Source organism: Brassica oleracea, chromosome C6 (genome assembly GCF_000695525.1).
Source record: "Brassica oleracea var. oleracea cultivar TO1000 chromosome C6, BOL, whole genome shotgun sequence".
Lineage (NCBI taxonomy): Eukaryota > Viridiplantae > Streptophyta > Magnoliopsida > Brassicales > Brassicaceae > Brassica > Brassica oleracea.
The window spans coordinates 33,902,153-33,928,260 of record NC_027753.1 but is presented as its reverse complement, the minus strand read 5'-3'; the positions used below and the strand labels follow the sequence as shown (position 1 = coordinate 33,928,260).

Sequence of the window (26,108 nt, the reverse complement as noted above, 5' to 3'; positions counted from 1 at the left end):
AAAAAAAAAGGGTATATACCGACGGACAACGGTCGTCGGAATATACCGACGGACATATATCCGTCGGAATTTACCGACAAACTCATTTCCGTCGGAATATACCGACGAACGTGGTTCGTCGGTATATTCCGACGACCGATGTCCGTCGGTAAATTCCGACGCCCAAAGTTCGTCGGAATAAACCGAGGAACCACGTTCGTCGGAATTGTAGTTTTCCGATGAACTCTGGTCTCGTGTAGCCGCATCGTAATATCGTCGGAAGTTCGTCAGAATGACGTTTCTCGGTATTCGTCAGAAAGTCGTCGGAATTTCTGACGAAATTCCGACGAATTTTTTTTTTCCGACGAAACGATACCGACGGACGGGTTCGTCGGAAATTCGTCGGAATAGACCGATTCCGACGAATTTCCGACGATTTCGGCCATCAGAATCCCCATGTTTTCTTGTAGTGCGTTGATCATTAGAGTTTTAGAACTTAGTAGTAACCTAATTACTTTTACTAAATATCACATTCATAGGAAAACAATTTGCTAATGGAATTGGATTTGAGATAATATTACTTGTTTATTTTTATATATATTGAAACATTCACGTAGTATTAAACTTGAGAATATATAATAAAGAAAAGAAAAATTGTATAAAAATGTGAGAGAATTTGTTTAAAATAAGAGATTGAATAACTATCCAAAAAATAAATATTATTTAAGAAAATGTATAATTAAGAGAAAAGAACTTTCTTTAGTATATTAAATTAAATATTGATTTAGTAACTAAATTTACTTTTTCTTATGAAAAATAATTATTATATTTTAAATAAAAAATATTTAACTAACGTTATTAACAATCTTAGAAAAACGTTCCTAAACAAAAAGTATCCAGAAATCTTTTATGAAAGTGAGATTTGTATAAAAGGAAATTCATTTTTTTAAATAATATGTTTTAAATATCAAAAATCACCATATATTTTGTTTTTAAGATTATTTTTGAAACTAAATTCCTATATGTTATATGATTTTATAAAAAATATTAAGAAAAACGGAAATATAAATAGATAATATTAGTAATGGCAATTAGTAAAATAGTTTATGAAATTGAGATTTATATAAAATTATTTTTTTTATTTTCAAATTACATGTTTTAAATATAACAAATCACTATGTATTTTTACTTTTAAGATATTTCTTTTTTGATACTAAATTTCTTTTTGATACTAAATTTCTTTATGATATTGATATGATTATATATATATACATAAAAACGAAAATAAAATTAGTTTATAGATATTTTCCCTTTTTATTTAAAAAAAATATTCATAAAAACTAAAATAGAAATTTTTGATAATGGCAATTAAAAAATAGTATTAATTCATTAAGGTTAGAGAATTAACGTGAGCATTACACATAAGAAACTGATTTCTCAAATAATATTATAGAGATATATTTTGATGAAAAATATTTGACATATATAAACATTTTGGTGTTTGATTTAACTATTTGAAAACATAAATAATAACGTATTATGCGGGTTTTAGATTAAGAAAACATAAATTAATAAGTATTCATAAAAAGATTATGCCGGCATGTTGTCAAAACACCTAGTGTTCATAAATTTGCAAATGTACGATTTTGGAATTTTGTTGGAAAATTAAGATTCAGAATAAACTTAGGGTGAATTATTTTCTCAAAATCAATTTAACGTAAATTTAAAAAAATATGGGCTGTCCAATAATCATGTGATATAACCATTTCAAACCCCTCTCTTTTTTTTGTCGTAAATAATTGAGTTTAACCATTTAAACTCGCGTTCATCTGATCTTGTGTCCTCGTCGTCGGCGTTTTGGCTTGGTTATTTTGTGCCACCTTAGCTCAGCTGGTTCAGTTGAGTTCTTCGTCGAAAATTGCTTCTCTTTCTAGTTCAAGGTCTTTCAGTTTTTCCGGTGGACGATGGTTTTAGCTGACATGGCGAATGTCTCTGGCGGTAGGCTCCGGCGAGCTTCTTCGACTCATGTTATTCCGTTATCTACTTGGTTTAGAGAATCGTACCAAACCCGGTTATCTAAGGTTTTGCCTTTGTGTATTTTTCTGTTTTTCTTTTCTTTTTAATTCCATCCAGCTGTACTAAAAACAAAAATATTTTAAATAAAAGCCTTTAAAAAAACAGAATCAAAATATATTCCAATAACGAAACAGATATAAAGTAAAACGAAAATGGAGGCTGAAGATAAAGATGAGTATGTATTAAGAACATTTTCACAAGTGGTACGAGAAAGATCAAGTAATGATATGTTGTCTAAATTGAAAACACATAAGGGAAAGTGATTAGGAACAATAACTAATAATCAAGGCAATAATAAAGACAAGTCAAATCAGAAAGCTCGATAGGGTTTCCGGATAAGGAAGAGTAGAATGAGTAGAGAGCTCTCTATGTGTGATGTGAACTGTGATGCTTCTTAGCTTTGTGTGTTTCTTTCAAACTCAAGTGGGTTTGGTAGACTTTCCTTTTGACTTTGCTTTTAAAACTTACTTTTATAATTCCTTCTTTTTCTAATTAGGAAAGAATTTCGAAAGAAATTGTAAAATATAGCTTCCACTTAGCTATAAACTTTTATGTAATACGGTAACTTATTATACACACATAACACATTAAACCAAAAGTTGCATGTAGTTTCATATGAAGTTTTTTTATTTAGCTGACTGTTGCCGTTGTACATCTATACATCAAATTTGTTTGTAAATAATTTTTATAGATGCATCGGTGTTGAACCGATTATTATTTGGTCATACATTGTAGTTAAATGCACAACTAACTACCCCGTATACAACATGCAAATGTACTCATGATCATGTTCTCCACGCTCAATTTATATAGGCTGTTATGATTTATGTTCATTTATCTATATACCTAAATGGTCAGTTACTTTTGTAATAGACTACATCAAATTATTCTCCTCTAAGCTATAATAGTACTATAATGTAAAAGTTCTAAAGGATTCAGCCATTAACTTTAAAATCTAAGCGCCAATCCCTTCATAAGCCGAAGCAAATTAGTCATCTGTAAATATCGAATAGAATAAGCCATGCTAAAATTAGGCATAAGAAAATTTGGTAGACGACAAGAAAAGAGGGCATATATGAAAATGGTTATATATTAAGTATAAAGTAGTGGATGCATGAATAATGGGTGTGGTAATAAATAGATAGATAGCTAGAGGGTAAAAAGGCAAGCTTTAATTAAAGAGAGGGAGTAATGAAGTTATACGAGCATGGAAACCTGACTAAACCCTAATGTCTTATTAGCCTTCTTACCTTTTTGGGCATTCGTCCCATCTCTCACAGTCATTGTCCCAAACTCTTTTTTCTCAATAAATATAATTTCAATCACCTTTATGTGGATGCAGAATTTCTAGTCCACAATTACCCCAGGATGTACAGCTAATCTTCTATTTTCATTTACTAATGTGAAATCTTTCACTACATCTCTGGATGTTTCAGGCCAAAAATATGGAAGTATTTTACATTTGCGTCACAATCCAATGATGAGACTTGCTATTGATGAAAATGGATACATAGAAACTGGAAGATACATTTTTATTGTGCATCTTAATCAACTGTTTTTATTACAAAGTACGTACTAATAAAATGAGATATCATCATTGATAAAAAACATATGGCAACTGTAGATTTTAGAACTAGCTAGCGTAGGGTGTAAAAAATAAGAATTCAAACTAGAGACTCTTATTAATGTTTTGACTATTGGCTTATTATTTTGACTATTGTTGAAATCTGTAGTTAGAGAAAAATATCACCTCAATCTATGGATATATTAGTTCGAAATACTAGGAGGAAACTTTAATCAAATAAAACTGTCGTAAGCTAATATGTGTGTGGAAGTAGAATGCAAAAAAAAAAAAAAAATTGTCACTGAAAGAGACGTATGATTTATCACTTGTCCACGTCCAATTTCCCTGTGGGGCAGTGCACGCACAAAAGATGGAATCCATTCTAGAGCTCCTTCTTTCTTCACTATCTTTTCAAGTTTCTCTTTTTGAACATTTATAAATACCATTTTTAATTTTGATTTAACTCAAACCCCACTTCTCAATTCAATTTTCTTTTAATAGGTAATACATGCTAAAACCCACATATTATTGTCCTATCTCAAATTTCAACAATAAGGTGTGCCTATATAACTCCAAAAATAAAAATTATGCTGATGGACCCTTTCAAATTAGATTAGTAATTGGTCCATGTTAAATTATTTAGCCAATAAGAACTGATATAATCGCGTAGAAGAGAGCGTCAAAGATGGAAGAGTAAATGAGGAAGGAAATATAACCAAAAGAAAAGTTGAATGGAGAAGTAAATTTTATTTATAGAATTATCTTGGATTTCAGAAAGCATAACATATATCACCAAAAACCAATATCTTCATTTTTTTGTTACCGAATGATAATGTACTTTCAATCAAAATATAGATATGCCTTGATCTCTTAGGGAAAAAATCACATGTATATAATACATCTCATCTTCAATTTCATGAATTTATGTTTATATTTAGGCCATCTTATTAATAAAAATTAAATACATATTTTTATTTAATAAAATTTAAATACTTGATTTATTAGTTTTTGTTAGTCTTATTTGCATCCTAATAAAGTTCTACCAATCTTATTTTAGATTTTAATTTATGTTTTAGTTTTATAGCGAAATGCATTAATTAAAACTAGAACATCAATTTTTTGTATACAAAAAAAAATTCTTAAAACATCAATCATTTGTCTATGGAGAGAGTGTTAAAAAGTATACTAGTATATATGTAAACCCTCTCATCACCCAGAAATAGTAAGCTTGTAATGCAGTGTGCAAAACTTTCTTAACCTTAAAATATAAAAGTGGCAAATCAAAGATCCTCACTGGAATCACTTTCTGCTTTTTGAATCCAATCTATGTATAGTTGGATTTGTCTTAAGAAGATCCAATGATTTAACCACATCGTGGTGGTCTAGTGGTTTCCACTAGAGGAATAGTTGCCCTGTTGGTCCAGGTCAGGGATCGATTCCCCTTTAGTGCGAAATTATTAGCTCCACATGTGGCCACGCGGATATGGGTCCATGTTTACGGCCCATTTAAATACCCGGGAGAGGATCCATCCGTGGGTTGCACCTCCCACCCGGGAATTAGGTCTGTGTTTTTAATAGACCCGGGTTTAACCTTTTTTCGTCAAAAAAAAAGATCCAATGATTTGGTTGTTTCTCGACTGCTAATTAACGTGTTGTCGAGTTCTGTATTTATTTTATAGTTATTATTGAATGAAGTTTCACGATGAATAAAAAGGTTGTGAAACATGACAAGTTATATTCTCAGTTCTGCAGGAAAATTTGCGTGAAATTTTTCTGAAAAAAAAAAATCCGATCAAAGATCAGAAAAGGACGACAATTCTTAAATTTGTAACATGTGGGCAAGTCAAGGATTGCTGGCATCAAACTTGAACGAATCTAATCATATTCACACCATGTATTATCTAAAATTCAATATTTTAATATCTTAATCATTGATCTCACTTTTGTCTTTTGCATCATGTCATGTGTATTGATTAATGTATGTACGATGTAGAAGCTTTTTTTTTTTTCTTTTTGGGTCTAAATATTACGATGTAGAAGCTGGTGGACGCAAGGCGGATACTTGCTTTTTTACGTATATTTCTTGGTTTGCTTTGAACGAGTAATGAATTTTTCGACTTATACTTGACTTATCAGAAACGAGTATTTGTTATTTCGAGTACTTATCCAAAAATATGTTACTTGCAAGTTAGTTGTCTTGTTCGATTACTTGTTACTTACAAATATTTATTAATTACTTGGATATATTTTCAAGTTTCTAAAAATTACTTGATAGATAATATTTTACGAGATAAGGTTATAAAAGTTTGTTTTATTTACTTGACTTGGTAAAAACACGAGACGTATTTTAAATAAAATATTTGCCCTAATATAAAAAAAAGAAAGATGGAATTCAATAAGAAAGTATTGTTTACTTCTTACAACAAAGAAATATTTATTTAGGGCTTTGGTTTTTATGGTTTAGTTATCATTTTTAGTCATAAACAAGTAACGAGTAATATCAAGGCGAGTCGTAACTTTTTTGTGATACTTATTATTTGTCTTGTACTTGTAAGTAGCAAAACTCAACGATTTGATATTTGACTTGGCAACGACAAGTATTTGAAAAAACAAGGCGAGTACGGTTCAAGTAGCGGATATAAGGTAAGTAACGAGTATTCATGCCCAGCCCTATAAGCTGATGAATATATATATATATATATAAAAGTAAGACTGCTTGCTTAGATTAATTTGTTTTCCCTCATTTGGGTTAATTTTGACTAGTTATATTACTCATTATTAAGGCGCCATTAGTAGTCATATACTAGATACAAAAACGCTGTTGAATCATTTTCAATACACCTAATTATAGTACTAAAATCTAATGTACGAGGAGAGATATTTAAAGTCTTGATTTTTTTAAGCAAATTAAATACGTCTGCAAGATTTTGCAGAGGACGTATGTACTATCACTAGCAACAGTAGAAACATAGATAAAAGTCATAAAACCCTAGATCCGGTTCCTTATTTTAATATATATATATATATATATATATATATATTTGTTTATATATGATATGACATAAGGAAAGAAGTTAATTTTTACACTCAAATATACCTCTCTTTTGATTTTGAGTCAGTTAATGATGGATTTATATTTATGTCGCCTAAACCCTAGTTTTATTAGTTTAAATGTTTTTTTTACACTAAAATCTTGCTACACCGAAAATTATTGGTTTTAACATTTTATTTGTTTTTTTATAACCTTTAAGAAATTAGAAAATGATTAACGGTTAGGATCTGTGACAGTTTCTAAAAAAATAAAAATATTAATATTATAATTATGTTAACTTCTTAAAACATTGTTTAATTGATAGCCGGTCTTATAAAATTAGTAACCAGTTCTTAAATGTCTTAGATTAGAACTTTTGTATGTTTTCTCTCCTAATTTTGTTAATTTTTCATTTATGCTAAATATCAAGAACCCTTGTTAGACTCGGGAGCTGCTCTTATTAGCTGTAAAATAGATAATAAAATGCATTTTTGGACTGCGCATACGTCCAACACTTGAACTAACTTTGCCTCTCTCTCGTTCTCTATACTTCCATGGTCTCGCTATGTCTGAACTTCGCTATATATACAACCCTTCGTATCTCATAAAATAACCATAACCCGAACTCTAGAAAACTTTTCCTCTTATCTCTCTCCCTCTCTCCCAAGTGTGGTTTTCAACCCATTCGTAAAGATCATGAACCTTGAAGAGAAACCAACCATGGCTTCGAGGGCTCTACCTCAAGCCGAAAATCTCTACTACGTCCGGTGCAGCATCTGCAACACCATCCTCGCGGTAAATAACCCACACAAAGATAAATATATAATCCTACATGCATGGTACATATAGATTTGTATAATTGTATAAAGTAAGCAAATCATGCGAAGTTATGTATCAATGTGTATTATTTTCAAGGGGTCGAGTTAATTGTAAACCTAATCATATCTACACATATAGGTTGGGATACCAATGAAGAGAATGCTTGACACTGTAACGGTGAAATGTGGCCATTGTGGTAACCTCTCGTTTCTCACCACAACCCCTCCTCTGCAAGGCCATGTCAGCCTCACCCTTCAGGTTCATAAAACATGACTTATACATATACTTATGCATATATATAGCTATTAATATATACATATGCATTAAAAGTGGTATTGATGAGTCTAATTTTTTGAACAAGCAGATGCAGAGCTTTGATGGGAGTGAGTATAAGAAGGGAAGCTCTTCTTCCTCCTCCTCTTCTACCTCCAGTGACCAGCCACCGTCTCCTAGACCACCCTTTGTCGTTAAACGTAAGCCACCAGATTCTTTTTTTTCTTAAGCCACAAGACTCTTACACTACTATTTACCATTTCTGACTGATTATGAGTAATTGTAGTCGTTTTAAATATACGATGATATTATTTATCAAGAAATTAATTTTTGTCTATGTTTGGTGTTGCAGCTCCTGAGAAGAAGCAGAGACTCCCATCGGCTTACAACCGCTTCATGAGGTTATTATTTGACATTTCTTCTTCATTTACAAGTTAAGAAAATTGATGCATGAATAATACGATCATATATATATATAATCTTCTTCTCCTTATTCTTTTTTGAAAAATAAAAATAAAAAGGGATGAGATACAACGTATCAAGAGTGCCAATCCGGAAATACCACATCGCGAAGCTTTTAGTGCTGCTGCCAAAAATGTAAGACAACAGTCGTTACTTTTTACGACTAGATCTAATTATATATTTACTAAATTTATTTGTATAACTGAAATATGTGACAAACAGTGGGCTAAGTACATACCCAATTCTCCTACTTCCATTGCTTCCGGAGCCAGCAACATCCATGTAAGCTATACAAATCAACTCAGTCTCCGTACGGACATATAATATATAAAAATAATACAAATTGTCGAAAATGATTCTTAATAGTTTTTTTTTGTTTTAGGGTTTTGGATTTGGTGAGAAGAAGTGATAGCCCAAGGAAATGTGCCTAAAAATAATAAACGCACGTGTGCGAGATCAACCTTTCTGGAAAGGGTTTAGTTAGCTGCGTCGTTTTTCTCATGTTGTGTTGCTTTAGATGTTTAAAGTTGGTGTGTTTTCATTTGTGTGTCTCTGCAGAAATGATGTTGCCTTAGTATCTTTAGTTCTGTCTGTCTTAGATATGAAAGCTACATTACGTTGCTGTGTTCATCTGGACGTTCATGTCGGGACGTTATAAGTTTGTCTTAATCCTATAACATTTCTGCCTATTTCTCTCGTCTCTATCTATAGTACAAATTATTTTCCAAAGGATTTGTAACTTTCAACATCGTAACTTGGAATATGAGAATCTCAGATGACGTGTAGAACCAAATAAAAGGGCAATTTAACTTTTACAGCGAATATTCATCACATCGTTATATACAAACTGTCTGAAAAATAACAAAAAAACAAAAGGACTGAAACACTGTGAAATAAGCAGGCATAGATATCTGAAACAATTTTTTTATTTCAGACTGGTGAATAATAATAATAGACAAGATCAGATCAGATACAAAAACACTTGTAACCAGACTTAATCTTTATTCTACTAATCAAACCATGCAGCTTAGATTTGCCTTATCAAGAAAGTCTCAAACCGGTCTTACAGGAATAAGAATGTTGCAACATTTTATGTTAGGAGCTAGGGGAAATAAAGCTCGTTATTATATTCGTGCTTCACATCATCATTAGTAAAACTCCTCTGTTGTTGCTCGATCCTTTGAAGATGTGATGAAAGTTGCAGTAGATCAACCGTGGATGATCTTTTACCGTTACATGAACTAGAATCAGTTTTGCTATTGCCAAGATCGGTCCTCAACGGTTGCATGTGATGATAGTCTATTATTGAGGCATTGAGAGTTTGGTTTTGAGTTTCAGACAAGTGTTGCTGGGACTGAGCTGACAGAAGAGAGTGAGCACAAGTATAACGTGGCGGCGCAGCCTCATGCAAGTCCCAAATCGAAGATACACCAGAAGCTGCTTCCGGTGAATAAAAACTCATGTTTTCCGCAGGAAACATAGGCTCATCTTTGAAACTCACGAGCCTACCATGAAACTTGTTACCTGCCATCACCACCACCATCAAGTTAGTGCGACTATAACATCAGTGGCTAAAGGGAGAAAGGCAGAGAGTTTTGTACCTTGAGGAAGAAGCTTATGCTGCTGCTGCTGCTTACCGTGTAGGAAATAGAAAGAAGGCTTCCTTCTTCTCTTATTGTGACCGGCTAATCTTCTTCTGCAACTTCTTTTCCCATTATCAAACTCCGAGAGGAAATGAAACCTGCTGCACTGTTGGCAAAACCTCTGTTCAATACCGTTAACGATAACCACAGAAGTCTTTGAGTGAGCCTCGCAAACTCTATGCCTTTTGTGGTAATCTTTCGAAGAGCTGAGATCCATATTGCACCCATGGACTTGACACAAGGGAGAGCTTGAAGAAGCTCGAGGCTTTTTAGCTCTGGAGGAAGTATTACCATCATAGTTCCCGTAATCCATAAAGCTCCTAAGTTTGAAATCTAGACTAGACAAGTTTGAAGAAGAGGAAACAGCACAGAGTCCATTAACATCATCAACCTTGTCAAATTCATTAGAGAGTCCCTGAGCCATGGTTCTTGGATTCTCAGGAAAGGAATCAGAAGGAAGAAGGAAGGTTCCGTAGCTCCAAGAATCCATCTGCAAAACTGAAACTTACAACACTAAACGTAATCAGTTTTCTTCAACAAACAAATAAAGAAGGAAGCTTTCAATGTCTTTGAGAATTCAATTGTCCTTGTGAGTGAGAAAGATTCAGTTATTCATCGGATTGAGACAAACCCACAATCAAATTCAGACTCTAAACTGTGAAACGAAGAATAAAAATGAATACTTTTTTTCCATCAAAAACAGGGGAAACCAACTAGGATCAGTGGAAACTCAAAAAAAAAAAAAACTGGACTTTCCCTATTCCATTTTAAATACAAATTGAAGGGTCTGTTGGGAAGTAAACAGGAGAACCAAATCGAAGAATCAAAAAATAATAAGTAAAGAATGAAAATACTAACCGATTTATTTAGAATAACAGAGATGAGACAGAGAGAGGAACAGGGGAACTCTGTTGATAGATTTGTAGGGAAAATAAAAGAAAAAGTCGAATGGAGAATAGAATAGTGGTTGGGGTGGTCAACATGATTTCCACTACACCACCCATCTTTCTTCTCCCACATCCTTTCCCTTTTTCCTTTTTTTTTTTCTTTTTATAAAAATTCTCCATCTCTGTAAATTTCTTTTTTTTTTTGTATTGGAAGAACTTCAAAGGCAATCTATGGATACCGTATTTACTGGGTACAATAATGATCGGAGACACCGTATAAAAAAAAAACTGAAATCAACATCTTACTAGAGAATCTTCAATGCAAAACTCCATTTTTACTCCAAAGATAAAGGAGATAACAAATGAAAATGTTGAAGTGCAAAGGTTATCACATTTACTAATGGCAAACAATATCAAATTTTGTAAAGATAAAATCAATAATGTATGTTTTCTTACACGAATTCCAAGTTTCATTTCATCGTATACGTATTATTGCAAGTTTTATCCAAAAATTACTAGTAAAATACACATTTTGCATCAGAGAATTTAAATACATAAAAAGAAAACTATACATTGATTATTTATGATGCATATAATTCTTTATATAATAATTTATCTTTTAGAAATTTCAATTTTAATTTTATAATCTTAAATTTCCATTAATGAATTTTGTTTTGCCCAAAGATAATTATCACATATACATATGTAGACATAAATTTATTTATCTAGAGACTATAACTAATAAATTATTAAAAATTACCAGACGAACTAGAGACAATATAAATATCATTGGATTGATACAACAACAGCCACAAAACAACTTGCTATTCAAACCCAAAAAGACCAACTAAGAATTAGTTAGGCGCAGCTCATATACCTAGAACACTTAACTTATACTGCAACAATTCTCAAAACTAAATTTCTCACAAAAAATAATAAAATAATTATGTTTAAAAGAATATGTATTTTGACTCATCTAGAAATATCTCAAATAAAATATTTTTGAATGAATATTTCATTTTCGGATACAATTTTTTGTGAGATATCTAAAATTGAAATTCTTTTAGTGAAGTTGTTCTAGCACATCTAAATTTGTATATATATGTTTATTGTTATAAAACACGCTAAGCACTTAATAGATGGTAGATGAACCTAAATAAGATCTAGAATATATATATATATATATATTAGTTTAAGAAAATTAATATAAAATATACTGAAATATCAAACTTTAGGTATAAAATATAGTTTAACATATATAAATGGTTTTAAACTATAAGAAAATAAAATATATTTAAACATATAAAGATGAATAAACATATAAGTTTAAATTATTTTTAAAATAATCAACTTAAAATAAAAATGCATAAACTAAATAATAATAAATATAATATTATATTTATATTATAATTTTCATATTAATGTTTAAAATCTTTCTAGACGTCTTCATACACCACATATTTGGTTAAACATTATTATATGTTTGATTTATATAAATTCACATAAAACATTATATAATATGAAATTGGTACGACTGACTACCTCGAAGCGTCGACCCATCCAAAGTCCAAACCGACGTATAGACTGCATTTTCTAACATTGTAGATCATTTTCTAATGTTCGGAAAAAGACTTTATAATGTTGTTATTGGTATAATACCTAAAGAATTAATTCACAAATACAGCATATAAGGACGACGGTGGCATGTATTAGAGACCTTTTGCATGTATTAAAGACAGGCAGCACAACTGATTACTGATGTCATTTGTTCACATTATCTCAAACACTTAATTGAGACCATAAATATGTTCACTATAATAAAAACCCAGATAGATCACAATGGACATTGTCACGACCCACAATCCAAAATTTAAACATCTTTGGGTTGTATTCTAACAAACTTTTGATAATTATTTGGTTTGTTGGTGGCTATGCAATTTTAAAAATAAAAAGCAACAACCTACGAAGAATATTATATAGCAACTTGGGAACATTAATTTTTGGTTATAGCTATTAAATAAAATCGTTTCAAAAAAATAATATCCATATTAATGCATAAGTTAGAAGAAGAATGTTTGGGGTTTCCATAAAAGAAAAAGAAACTTTGGGTTCGCGAAAAGAATACAAAAAATATTTGAGAATGACCGAATTGAAGAGATTAGTGGTGGATCGTGCGTGGGCGCAATCGTCAGAAGTTTTACAAAACTTTTGCTTTATTACAAAATCAACCCTTTTTCTTTTTCTTTTTCTTTTATTTAGTTTTGGTGGGAGCCAGAGCACATCATGTTGGCCAACTAACCGCACTTTTCAGGTGATGGAATCTAAGCTAGTCCCAATTACTTTATAGTTTTTTTTTTTATAACTTTAGTGTGATCTGAAAAACTTTATAGCCCTAAGAAATTACTTTATAGTTTTGTTTCATTTTCATTCTTGTTTGTTATAGTAAAATTTTTCGAGGTTCGAAATTGCGTTAGGCACAACTCATGCGGTTGATATCAAAGAATATATGAAAATTAATATTCATATCCATAGAATATTAAATTTAATTTGGATTAAGTAAAATAAAATAAACAATGTAAAAGTTAAATCAGAACTGTGAAACGTGAATTGGTCTTGTGGCATTTGGCTTATTTCCTTCTCCATGCATTTAGAGCATCTAAAATCAAATTTTCTATAACTCCACTACATTTTTTACTCAATAATGAAATAAAAAGGTTGATTTTATATTTTTGTTGTTCGTTACTCTATTTTTTATTTCAAAAAAATTGGGTATTCAATTCCATTATAGAGTTACTTTATTTTGAAAGAAAAAATAAAATTTTAAGGGGAAGATGCTCTTAAGTTCAATTTTTATAGTTTCAATTAATTTAATTTGATTTTAGATTTAGTGGATCACGAAATTACCTTTCAACCATTGTCTACTTCTTTGTTTTTGACCTAATTTGCGCCTATGGTTTCCTTTTCCACCATTGTTGTCGATTTTACCTTGATTTTATTGTAGATTTTTACATAAAGCTTTAAAATCATAAAACCAAACAATTTTGAGATTTCTGATTTCTAAACAGCATAATTCGTAGAAAAACAGAGCATAATATGTCTGCATTTTCTTAAACCACGGTTGATGTGATTATTACGCGGTCACCGCATAACGTCACTGAACTGGTACAATTCGTCACGGACATACACCGTGGAGCGTAGCGTATACTTGGACATGGGATCGGCTCAGGCACCGCATTTTTGAATACTGATATTTTTTACATGATTATAAGTTTGAAAGATCAAAGATGTGACCGTTTTCAATAATTGTTTTTCAGGCATATATTATTATTTTCTGCGTCAAAAGACAGTTTATATATAATAAAAAAAACGGAGCCGAAAATAACTGAGAAATAAATTTTGGTGCATGTCAGCGCAGGGGTGGACGTTCGGATACCCATTCGGATTTGGTTCGGATCTATTCGAGTTTCAGATTTTCGGAGCCAAAGATTTTATCCCACTCGGATATTTTTAAATTTCGGTTCGGATTCGGTTTGTATCTTTGCTGGTTCGGTTCGGTTTCGGATAACCCATTTAAATTATTTCTAAAATGTTTAAATTCATTATATACTTTAAATTTTTTTAAATCTATAAACAAAATAATATATTTAATATAAGTTTGAATAACATATGTCAAAATACATAAATTTAACATATAAGTTAGTTTGGTTTAAATATATGGATAGATAATCAATAAATATTTCAAGTGTTTTTGGTGTTTTGAGTATATTTTAGATTTTTACTTTTGACTATTTGTATACATTTTCAAGTATTTTGGACAACATAAGAGTATCTTATATATTTTGGATGTTCTTAATATACATTAAATCTAAAAATAATTCACATATATAGGTATATTAATCTACTTCTGATACATTTGGGTACCCGAAATATTTTGGTTCGGGTCGGATTCAGTTTCGATTTTCTAGATACTAAAATTTTGAACCTATTAAGATATTTAGTCAATTTTGGTTCGGGTTTAATATTACTTTTTCAGATCGAGTTCGGTTCGGTTCTTCGGATTCAAATTTTTTTCCCAGCCCCCAATGTCACGTATGCAAAGCCAAGTCCATCAAAATGCGAAGGTTAAAACTCAAAGCCCATTAACAATGGGCAACGTAGGTTTTTTTCTTAAAGAACAATGGGCTACGTTCGAATTTATCTCTTTATGGTTGGCCTGTCCCACGTCAATAGTTCCAGTTTCCACGAAAATTTCTCAAATTTTTTTTTTTTTAAATAAGTACTCCAAGAAGTAACAGTCACCGTGTAGAGTCAAAAGTGCAGTGAAAAGATGAGTAATGATTTCTATTAATAACTTTTGAATACGACTAAAAGTCCGGATATTTTGAACTTTTTTTTTTTTTTTGAAAAAATGATATTTTGAACTTAACATTTGAGATCAAAGCCAAAGAGAATAGAGCTCGTCAATAATATTTCCGATATAATTACATTTATAAAATAAATATAAAATTCAATAGGTGTATTCAAGATTTGAGATGATTTAGATGATTTTTTGGAGAAAAAATTTATTAATTAAAATCTAAAGCGTTTCGACGATTACAACGGAAACTACTCGACGGTAAGATGAACAACCATAACAGTAAACTGCTCGTAATAGAAAATCCGCGAATAATCTTCACTTGAATCTTTGAAACTACAGCTCGAAAGAATTTCAAAAATTCTAAAACGACGTTGAAATATCCTAGCTAGTTAAAAAGGTATGAAAAAATGGTGAGAAACCAATTGAAGCTAAATAATCCATTACACGAATGAGATGATTTATATTAGAAGTGAAAAATTCACTATTATTCAAATATGAATTTTAAATTTTTATTTAAAATTCAGTTAAATTGAATTTGACATATTTTTCAATATATTAGCCTAGTAAGTTTTTTCCTCTAATGTTAACGTTGTATCAAAAATACCATCCAATTTTACATCATAGTCTCCACTCCTAGTTCTTTATTACAGTATTATACTACTGTTGGTACATACCTTAAAGACATCGGAGTAATTTGAGCTTCATGCTCACAAATATTGAGAGCACTATTAGAGCATCATCATCGCTGACGTTTCTAAACCGATTACTTCTTAATTATTAAGGAAAATTGGAAAAATATGACATTTTCGACTTAAGTTTGTCTCAACAAGATTTTTAGAAGATTATTTAGGAAAATAGGATTTAGATTTCTGTTAATACTATTATACCCTTAAAATTAACCAATTAATATGAATTAATAATAATTGATTTAATATTAAAAAAAAACTGAAGGAAAAAAATAGATAAAAATACACCATAAAATAAAAAAAGTAAAGACATCGGGTTAACCTATCTTCTTCTCCGCCGATCTCCTTCTTTCTCTTCAATGGCGATTTCGAGTTCTTCTTCTTCTTCACACGGTTAAGTGTTCGTCGTCTCTATTCTCTTTATCTTCTTCTCTGTTTCTTGTTCTATGTTTCTTCTTCTCTTTCTTGGTTATCAATAAGATGTTTAGCCAGGTAATGAATCATAGAAGATGTTGAGGTATTTTATTTAATCTTGGTTCTTGTGTTGCTTTGGAAAATTTTGTTTTTCCAGGTAATTAATCATAGAAGATGTTAGGCATTATATTCAATGTTCTTTGCATATAATCTAAGCAGTCTTACTGTTTCAAAGTTGCGGTCTTTTGATCTCGAAGTGCTTATTTTTGTTGTTACTCAGGCCAAGGTATTTGAAAAATTAGATAGAAATAGGAGCGACTTCATTCATTAGGGTCTTATGTTCTGATCTTTGAAGCTACGCAGTCTTATTGATACGAAGTTGTGTCCTTTGATATCTAAACTGTCTACTGTAGTTATGTTTAGTGGTATATGAACAACTCGAATCATGAATCCCACAGTTTCTCCTTTGGTGGCTGCGTTTCAGAATGTTTCAGCGTTCTTGTTTTCGTCACATTTTCATGTGATTTTGACATTTAAATTTTTCCAGTGAATTTGACTTCTTCTTCTTGTTTTACAGGAGAAGCTTTACTAATGGATTGTGAGACAAGAAGAAGAAGGAACAAGAGCCTCCACTAATGTAACTGTGAGTCTCAATTACTGTGTATCATCTTTATCTAGATGCTGCCTCGGCCATTATTGGTCCTCACAATTGCTGAGGCTCTCACAGACTAGTCAGAGTTAAAGTAAGAAGCCTCATGTGGTACTGTCTCTCATGCATCTTCAGAATCACAGTATGAGCTACAAACGTTTCAGTCACTATCAAGGGAGACATATCAAGAATGTTTTTGTAAAAGACTCGAGAATGTTTAAGTATGTTGTTAGTTTTTGCAAAAGAATATTTAAGTACTCTTTGTAGTTTTTGGTCAGAATCACTACACCCTAAACAAACCCCCAAACCCATAGTCATATGCAATAAACCATTAACAAACCCTAAAGAAACCCTAAACAAATTCCTAAACCTTAAACAAACTATAAACAAACCGTAAACCCTAAACAAATCCCTAAATAACATTATATTCGATATTGCCATTAAGAGGGTTCAACCTTAATGTACTCTTTCACTCAGAGGATACAAAGACAGAAAACACACAAAAAATAATACACTTAGAATTTGAGTACTTCAAATACTCTTAGTTTTAGCTGCTTTATCAACTTGGAAAGTAGATGGCGAAAAGACATTTCTTTCAACTTCAAATACTTTTGGTTTTAGCTGTTTTTATCTCTTTTGATCTCATTGAAGCATGTCTTAGTCACTGCAAGTTCTTCGAGAGAAAAACGTGGGAGAAAATATTCTTTGAGAGATTTAGGGTAGATTTAGTTTAGATTTAGGAAACATCTTTAGCTGAATATGGAAGTTTTCATATTTTACGGATTTACCTAGAATATGTATACTACCTACGCAGAACACAGTAGAGTAGGTGAGAAACATATTCTTCCTATATGCGTCATATAACGTAAAAAGCAGAACATGTTATGGTACGTAATCTAGCCAAGATATATCGTTGAGTTGTGGCTATATGTTGTTATCAAGCTGTAGGTAGACTGAAGACATCTTTCTTGATTATAACGTAACAAATTATAGACTTGTTATAATATACAAGAAATGTTAGTTTACGTTGTATACCCAAGATATATCTATGTATAAAACTTAGTATCCGATTTCTAGACTAAGTAAATTACCAGAATGAGTATTCTAACTGTAGCTAGAAGATAAAATAAAATATGATTCCACTTAAAAAAAAAACTTTTAAACATATATATTGTCATACTTATGTTTCCAATAGTTTTCATATTTTTTAACATTTTTAAAATTTAGTTTACTATTTTTCCCATAAAAGAAGAGTAAAATATGTCTAGAATTGCCCAAAATATCAGAAGTCCTATTGTGGCAAATAAAAGTTCAAAGTGTCTCATTTTTCCAATTTTCCCTAATTATTACTTTGTTCCTAAATATAGGATGCTTTACATAATTTTGATGTTCTAATATATAAGATGTTTTCATATTCGTAGATAATTTTTGTTTTATTAAAAACTGTGTACTCAGTCATATTTTAATAGTCTATTTTGTAATTGGTTGAATACATTAATTTATAATTTTAATGATAATTTCTAGACAAAAAGTAGTTTTTTTAATATGTTTGTTTATACCTAAACATCTTATATTTAGGAACAGACGAAGTATATTAATATAATTTATAATCTTTTATATATTAAAACAGAAGTCACAACCTTGATTCATATGTGATTTTTTAAGAAATAGACCTAATAGACATATTTCTAGAAAGTCATGTTACATTTAATCTCTAATCTTATCATTTAAATTTTGGGCCTACATAAATTTTTATTGAACTATCAATAATTGGATTTAAACAATTGATGATTCATTGGATTTATAGATAGTATAAATTAAATAGATATAATTTAATGTTGTAATATTATACCTTCCATATGTTAATTATTTAAATATTCGTTGATGTTAACTTTTAAAATTATAAAGATTTTTTTTTAAATAACAAAAAACATATGATCTAACAGTGATTAATCTTTACTACCTTAAGCCAATGAAAACAAATTTAAAACTATATAGTTTATTTTAAAAATTAAATAAAAACTAAGTGTTTAATTATTTACTCGATAATAGAAATCTATGAGGAGAAAAATTTAATTTTTTAAAAACTTTCTAAATTTGTGAAATGTTACAATATTTTTGAATATGACAATAAAAAAATATTTTCCTAATCTTTATCTATATAGTTACGATTTTAATATGAAATAATAATCTGAAACTATATATATAGAAGAAGATACAAATACATGTGAAAGTTTGAAACAATCTATTCAACGAAAAAAAATATACCGTAAACTTTTTATGTTTTAAAAATTGATAGACACGTATATATTATAATATATACCAATTTAGAATTGAAAACAAAATGTTTATATAAAAATAAATGAAAACAAAAAGCGGATCGAGATCTTGTAATTAAAATTTAAATAGAGAAAAATGCAACCAATTGTGAGTGGACACATTTCATGTAAGTTTCCGAAGTTGTATTGTCGGTCGCTAGGCAGAGGTACGTCTCTCCATCTCTCTTCTCTTTTCAAAATTCTCTTTCATACTTCTCATATATATTTTATTATTAAATGAGAAGAAATCTATGGAGAGTCAAAGATCTCTAACCAACCAAGAGATTAAGCGATTTATTATACTATTAAAACAGAAATCACGACTCAATTCATGTGTGATATTTTTATTTTGGACCACTCTTAGAAAGTTAATTAAATGGTTCTTTTCTTATAAATATTTGAATTTTTTTAACAAACAAATTAATTAGATATTCCTATATTTTCTCTGAAATCATATCTGAATAAAATCGTTCATATCTTTTTTTTACAATATAGATTTTGTGTTTATTTATATCATATATGTACAATATAAATATATATTTATTTTTGCATTAAAACCAACATTTTAAATATTTAATTAATTTCGTGTTTATTTATAACATATATGTACATTTCATTTTTACTCGAATTATATTTAGTTAATTTTGTGTTTATTTATATTTCATTTTAACTAAAACAAACCTTTAAAATATCTAATTAATTTTGTAATTATAATTAAACTCATGTACAATTTGGTATTAATATTGTGATATTAATTTACTGTAATATTTTTCAATTAAGTTTTTGATCTTTAACTAATAAGATTTTCAATTTAGAATTTTGTATCACATGATTGAAATATGCTATCATTGAAAATTCAACACAAATAAATTAAATTATTGCATGTAAACTATAAAATTACTGTCTTTTAAAATTTTATATTAAACAATTAGTAATGTTTATGTGTGCAAAAATAAAAATAAGCACCGTACGGTTGTGCGGATCAAGATCTAATAATAATTAAACTTAAATTTAACTCTTTGATAAACATAAAGATCGAGTTGCAAATAATTGATCGTTGAAATTTCTACTTCAAAAATAATTTTTTTAATACTGAATTAATATTTAATTAATAAAATAAGCGGAAACAAAATAAACCTAAATCTAAATAAGTAAAATTGGTATATATGACAACATATATGATGTAAATCATTAGTTCTTGAACCTAAGAGCATCATTAACGCATGCTTATTTTTTTATTTTTTTTATCTGATTAAAAAAAAACCAATCGCGGACCGCCACGTGTCGGTGAGGCCCGCGAACAGTGCAAACAATCCACATAATTCGACGCTTATCTGGGAGCATCAAGCAGCGGCTATTACATTTTGGGTGGAGCCCACCGACTATTAAACTAATTTTTTCTAAGCACCTTCTTCCTAAGCTACCCCGGTAAAGATGCTCTAGATGCAAACTCGCCATTTGCAAGTGTCTTTACATGCAAGGTTCATTATCATATCATTTTACTTTGCATAATTACCTCAACTTTATGATAATCACATGTTTGGACCCTCCACCCACTACGTTATTTATTTCATATGTCCCAGTTTGTGTATATTGGTGACATGTATCATTGTTTGTAGCTCCATGAGTTTTCTTGTCTCTCTCTTTTTTCACATTCGGCATGAGTTTATTGTTTATACATTTGACCCTCCTGTCTGTTTGATTTGGATTACTTAGTAAATATCGAAAACTTATAGAAAATACTTACAAGAAACGTATCTCCCAAATAATTATATATTTGATGTAATACTATAAAGAAAAAAACATTTCCTTAACCTACCTATTATATGATTAAAATGGGATCATCTTTTGGCAGAATCCCAAAAGTATATTTTCAGTAAATGGAATTCTCATCGCTATTTAGCTTCTTTTTTTTGTTCCAAAATTCTATTTCACCATATTGTACACTACTCAAATCAACAAAGGCGTCTTTCTAAACGAAAACAATATAGAACGAATTTCGGTCGCATTCAAAAAAGAGTTGTAGTCAGATAACTTATTTAACGACCAACACATCATAATTGTCCTTGAAAGGCTATACTATACTAGTGCGTATATATGCATGCATTAATTTATAGGTAAAATTGAGAAATTTGAAAAGCAAGCGCAATCTATGCATGTCAAAAAGCTTTGGATATCTCTTTTGTCCTCGATCAGTTTGTTAATAAATTGATTTATCTAAAGCAATTGATAATTAATCTTTTAAGGTTAAATCAATCTTCGACCTAAACATTAGTTATACTTTGTCATATCTATCAAAGCTCTATGACAACTCTAAAAATAAGCCATTGATTGCTAATTCTTATTAATATAATATTTAAGTTTCTTAGTATGAACAACTGAACTTACATGTGGATAACGTTGTTGTTCCCCAATTTTTGTTTGTTTTCTTTCCTTTCATGTGACAGATCCATCGTTAAGTACTTAAGGTGAGAACTAGTGGCGTCATAACTCATAACCGACGACAAAAAAGACTCCTAACTAACAAATTAATATATGTAAGAGAAAAACAACCAAGTGAGTACCCGGCCAGTTTCTTTATTTTTATCGGTCCCGTAGTCCCCCATATGTTTTTATGGCTCTTATTCTTTTTTTTTTCTGACATCAGGCTCTTATTCATTGATCGTATTTACAGTTATTATTAACGATATACTGTATGGTCCGAAACATAGCTCACTTATTTTCCGGTGGTTGATGTAACAAAGTGACAAATTTCTTCACCGAATTTCTCTAATATGTCTGCTAAAAAAATGGTTCACCACGTAATCTGATAATAAAATATTAACAATATTTATACAAAAAAAAATATTTTACAAGAAAAATACACGTAACGAGTTGGAAACAAAATCCAAGTGAGAGAAGGTATTTTATCAAATCTACCCTCAGATCTCATACCAAAAAAAAAAACTTCCACAATCAAATCCCAGAAATCCAAAAGAATATTACATATAATCGATCAGACAAGAACAACTAATATAATTATTGTTTTATGGGTTTTTTACCAAGATCTGATGGATTTCATCATGACACTCCAAAACAAAGATTATAGATGAGTGTTGTTGATGTTAGCTACATTGGTAGTTTCGTAAACTGGCAAGCCTCCACGAGACAACTCGTAGTTCTGCAACTCAAAGAGATCAGAACTTGAATCACTCTCCATTCCATCATCATCCTTTCCCTTGCTCTTTATTCTCCGGTCCTCATCATCATCATCAATATCACCATCATGGTCAGCCCAAAACTTATCTTTCTCTGAGAGGTTTTCCATCACTCTAAGTTTCTCATCAAGCCAAGACAACTCTTTGTTTATTTTCTTTTCTTCCAGTACTTCCACTTGGTTTGTGGTAGAAGTGAAATTCAAGAACTGCTTGTAGTTCTTGGTGGGAGTGTTTAAATAAGGAGGAGGAGTTCTGAAACCCGAGCTTGACGACGAGAACAGAGATTTTGATGATGATGATGTCGTTGTGGCTGTTGAATTAGATTTGCTTGAGCCTAAGAGATGGCTGATACTGCTTCTTCTCCTCCTCCTCATCCATCCACCTCCAGGGATCTCCTCTTCGACTTCTCGGTCCGTTGGCTTTGCCTTTGACTTGTTCTTCTTCGAGCCCGCTTGGTGAAATAAAGAGTTCAAGAAGCTGGCGATTCTCCCACCAGGCGAGCTTGGTTGCTTGTGTCTCACGTTACCAAACCTCTCTTTGATTATTGTAACTTCTTGTTTCTCAGGATGATCTTGGTGAAGATGATGCACCTGCTCGGAATATCTCATCGGCAAATCAAGGCTTCTTCTTCTCCCTCCTCCTAATATTCCCCATCTCCTTCGATTCTCCTCTCTCGCAGCGTTATAGCTATACTTTTGTGTGTGTCTATGGTCACCTGAGGAGAAGTCGTTGTAGCCGGAGAAGTATACGGCGGCCTCGAACACGTCGAGCTCGCCCGAATAAGCATCAGTGCGCTTGTGAGAAGACATTCTCTTGGAGACCTTATCTGGTTCTAATGATGAGATCCCTTTCATGGACATTATTTAATTAGGGTTTGAAGATGAGATACTTGGATGATAAGGAGGAACAAGTTTACAGTATATGATAGAATGAAATATAAGGTGTTTAGGTTTATATGACAACAAATAATGTGACTTGTGAGTCCTTCATCATTAAGTATGTGAATATACGGGTCGTAAAACGTATACATCATGCGATATCCATACGTCAATAATATTAGTGGATTACGATAGTTTATATATTTAGAATGGTTACAAATCAAATGGTTTAAATGTTGAAAAAGTTAGAAATTTGGAGGGACATATGTCATAAGAGTTTTGTGTGACCCACTAAATGCGTGAGTGAAGAACTTAATTGAAGGAGAAGGTGGGCTCATTTGATTTTATTAGCTTTCTGATAAGGTGTAGGAAATTAATTGATTGTATTTATGATAATGTGGGTGGGGGCTATCCTCTCTGGTGTGCCTTGGATTCCAACTTTGAAGTTTTTTTTTTTTTTTTTTTTTTTTTTGTAATTTGTCCTTGGTTTTCGAAAACTTGTTCGGTTATGTACAGCAATCCACACAAAACCCATGAATCCATTAAATTCTATTTATACCAAGAAAATATTTATGAATCATAAATGTGATGTGTAATTGTTTGTAGGGATCAAAATGCAAATAAAAATATGAAACTTCAAATTTGAAATTTTGAGTTTTTTTTGAAAAACAAAAAACTTCGTATTTGAAGTTATAGAGTGTCGTTTAGAAATGTTCTAAGACTCTAACTAATGTATAAATGTCTGTTTGAACAAATCTTTCGTGAATTTAATCTAATTTTGTAGATCAAGATTTTTCTTAGAATCTGAATACGTGTGTCTCTTTAATTTAGTAAAATAAACATTGTGGGTGTGTTTCTTATCTTTTGAAGAAGAGCTTTGAAGTCACTCATCCACGACAATTAAATCTTTATTCAATAATTATGAGAGTCAAGTTAATGATCTTTTTATAATCACTCTCAGGTCAGTATTTAGGGTATTTAATACCCAAAAAAGTATGTAGTACAATACCCTTCAAAGAGAGATCCAATTTTAAATTTGTAATAGTGATACTAAACAAAAAGTAATCATATTGCTATTAAATTCATCATTGTAAAAACTCCAAGTCTATTGATGGGTGAAAGTTTTAAATTTACTACTAGTATTTCTTCGATTTTTCAAAGAACCGTTTGGTGACTTTTTCGTTTTGTCTTTTACATATATTATTAGTCGCTTAGCTGGATTTCTGAGATTTTGTGAAAACATCGAAGAAACATATTATACGAGCAATATGGTACGGTGTTATGGTATCTCTGTCAAAATTCTTTTGTATTGAACTTAATGAATTATTTGGTTAATATTTAGGGCATAAACAAAAGTAGACTTGTCCGAATATTATGAGTTTGAATTTATCATAATCCGAGTTGTTCTACCATTTGTATGGCCAATAAAGTTTGGTATAATCTAGTCTAAAACAATATAGAATCTTGGAATCCACTTTAGTGTAGCAGGATGTTACTTAATCATGAACAAAGACTAAAAACAAGTTTTAGGAATAAAGAGATAAAAATTTCTCATAAACAGCTGATCGGAACAACCTATACCTACATATGGGAATGTCGAGCTTAAAGTAAAGATTTGGAAGACAAAAGCTCCAGCTAAACTGAAACATTTTCTCTGGAAACTTATGTCCCGTTCATTAGCTACAGGCAGCAACTTGAAAAGAAGACATGTGATAAGAGATGCAGTATGCCGACGATGTTGTAATGCTGAAGAAACAGAAGATCACATATTTTTTGAATGTGAGTATGCAAAGCAGATATGGAGAGCTTCAGGAATTTCAAACTTGACGATCCTCAATAATTTGACCAGTTTAGAAGATAAAATTGGAGCCTGTCTACAGATTTGTATGTCAGCAAGGTTAAGGCATTTTCAGGATCTACCACTCTGGATCCTTTGGAGATTATGGAAAGGGAGAAATGTGTTAGTTTTCCAACAAAAACATACACATTGGATGAATATCATACGATATGCTAAGAGTGATGCAAAGGAGTGGAAGCTGATTGATGATGCAGAGATGAATGTGGTTGATCAGAGGAACAATATTACAACAGTTCAAACACAGGGTCATTGGAGAAGGCCTCCACAGGGATGGATAAAATGTAATACAGATGGAAGCTTTATTAATGAAGAAACACTAACAACTGCAGGTTGGATTGTGAGGGATTCAAACGGGACCTATAGAGGTGCTGCACAAGCTATTGGAAAACGAGTACAAAGGCCTCTGGAAAGTGAACTACATGCTATCCTGATGGCGCTTCAACATTGTTGGAGCATAGGTCATCGCAAGGTAATCATGGAAATAGATTGCAAGACGGCAAAAGAAATTCTACAAGACAATAAGCTTCATTTTCCAGTTTATAATTGGACAAAAGATATTAGAGAATGAAGTAAGAAGTTTGAAGCAATTGAATTTCAGTGGATCAACAGAAGATCAAACAAGGTTGCAGATAAGCTGGCAACTTCAAATCCAAACCGAGATTCATTTTTATTTCATTACTATGTACCAAACAACATAACAACTCTTCTTCAAGAAGATTATGTACTATCCCATTCAAATTAATGAAATAAGTTGATATAAAAAAAAACAGCTGATCGGATGTGTTACGAAGACTAGTGAGATATACTATAGAGGATTTCTCAATACAGTATTAATATTTTAATCGAATAACATCAGAAAGCTGTTTTTTAATAACAAAAGAAAATGTAAATAAAGAAGAAAAAACCGAGGATACTCGACTCAGACCTCTGGCGGAACGCGGATATGGGTCGACCGAAACTAAATAGAAAAAGTTTGAATCATATAGTTTTGTATGAGTCGGTTTATATTTGGAACCT

At 31.0% G+C, this 26,108-nt stretch overlaps 3 protein-coding genes across 4 annotated transcripts; 1 reads left to right on the top strand and 2 right to left on the bottom strand.

The window, feature by feature from the left end:
• The first annotated feature begins 7,164 nt into the window (after positions 1-7,164).
• LOC106296905 (protein CRABS CLAW) lies at positions 7,165-8,902 on the top strand. The gene is made up of 7 exons (XM_013733157.1): positions 7,165-7,445; positions 7,608-7,727; positions 7,834-7,942; positions 8,095-8,143; positions 8,264-8,339; positions 8,427-8,486; positions 8,587-8,902. Exons 1-7 carry the CDS (start codon positions 7,347-7,349, stop codon positions 8,611-8,613), a joined length of 540 nt encoding a protein of 179 aa, XP_013588611.1. The 5' UTR covers positions 7,165-7,346; the 3' UTR covers positions 8,614-8,902.
• A 124-nt stretch (positions 8,903-9,026) lies between these two features.
• LOC106296904 (squamosa promoter-binding-like protein 6) lies at positions 9,027-10,878 on the bottom strand. Of its 2 annotated transcripts, none has more exons than XM_013733156.1 (3): positions 10,706-10,878; positions 9,806-10,360; positions 9,027-9,728 (listed from the first exon to the last, which is right to left on the bottom strand). In XM_013733156.1, the coding sequence occupies exons 2-3, from the start codon at positions 10,335-10,337 to the stop codon at positions 9,307-9,309; spliced, it is 954 nt and encodes a 317-aa protein (XP_013588610.1). In that variant the 5' UTR covers positions 10,338-10,360; positions 10,706-10,878; the 3' UTR covers positions 9,027-9,306. The 2 variants fall into 2 exon arrangements, with proteins under 2 accessions (XP_013588610.1, XP_013588609.1); XM_013733155.1 differs by having other exon boundaries at positions 9,028-9,728; positions 9,806-10,345.
• Positions 10,879-21,971: 11,093 nt separating this feature from the next.
• LOC106298478 lies at positions 21,972-23,399 on the bottom strand. The gene has a single exon (XM_013734612.1). It carries the CDS (start codon positions 23,213-23,215, stop codon positions 22,241-22,243), a length of 975 nt encoding a protein of 324 aa, XP_013590066.1. The 5' UTR covers positions 23,216-23,399; the 3' UTR covers positions 21,972-22,240.
• Between the last annotated feature and the right edge of the window lie 2,709 nt (positions 23,400-26,108).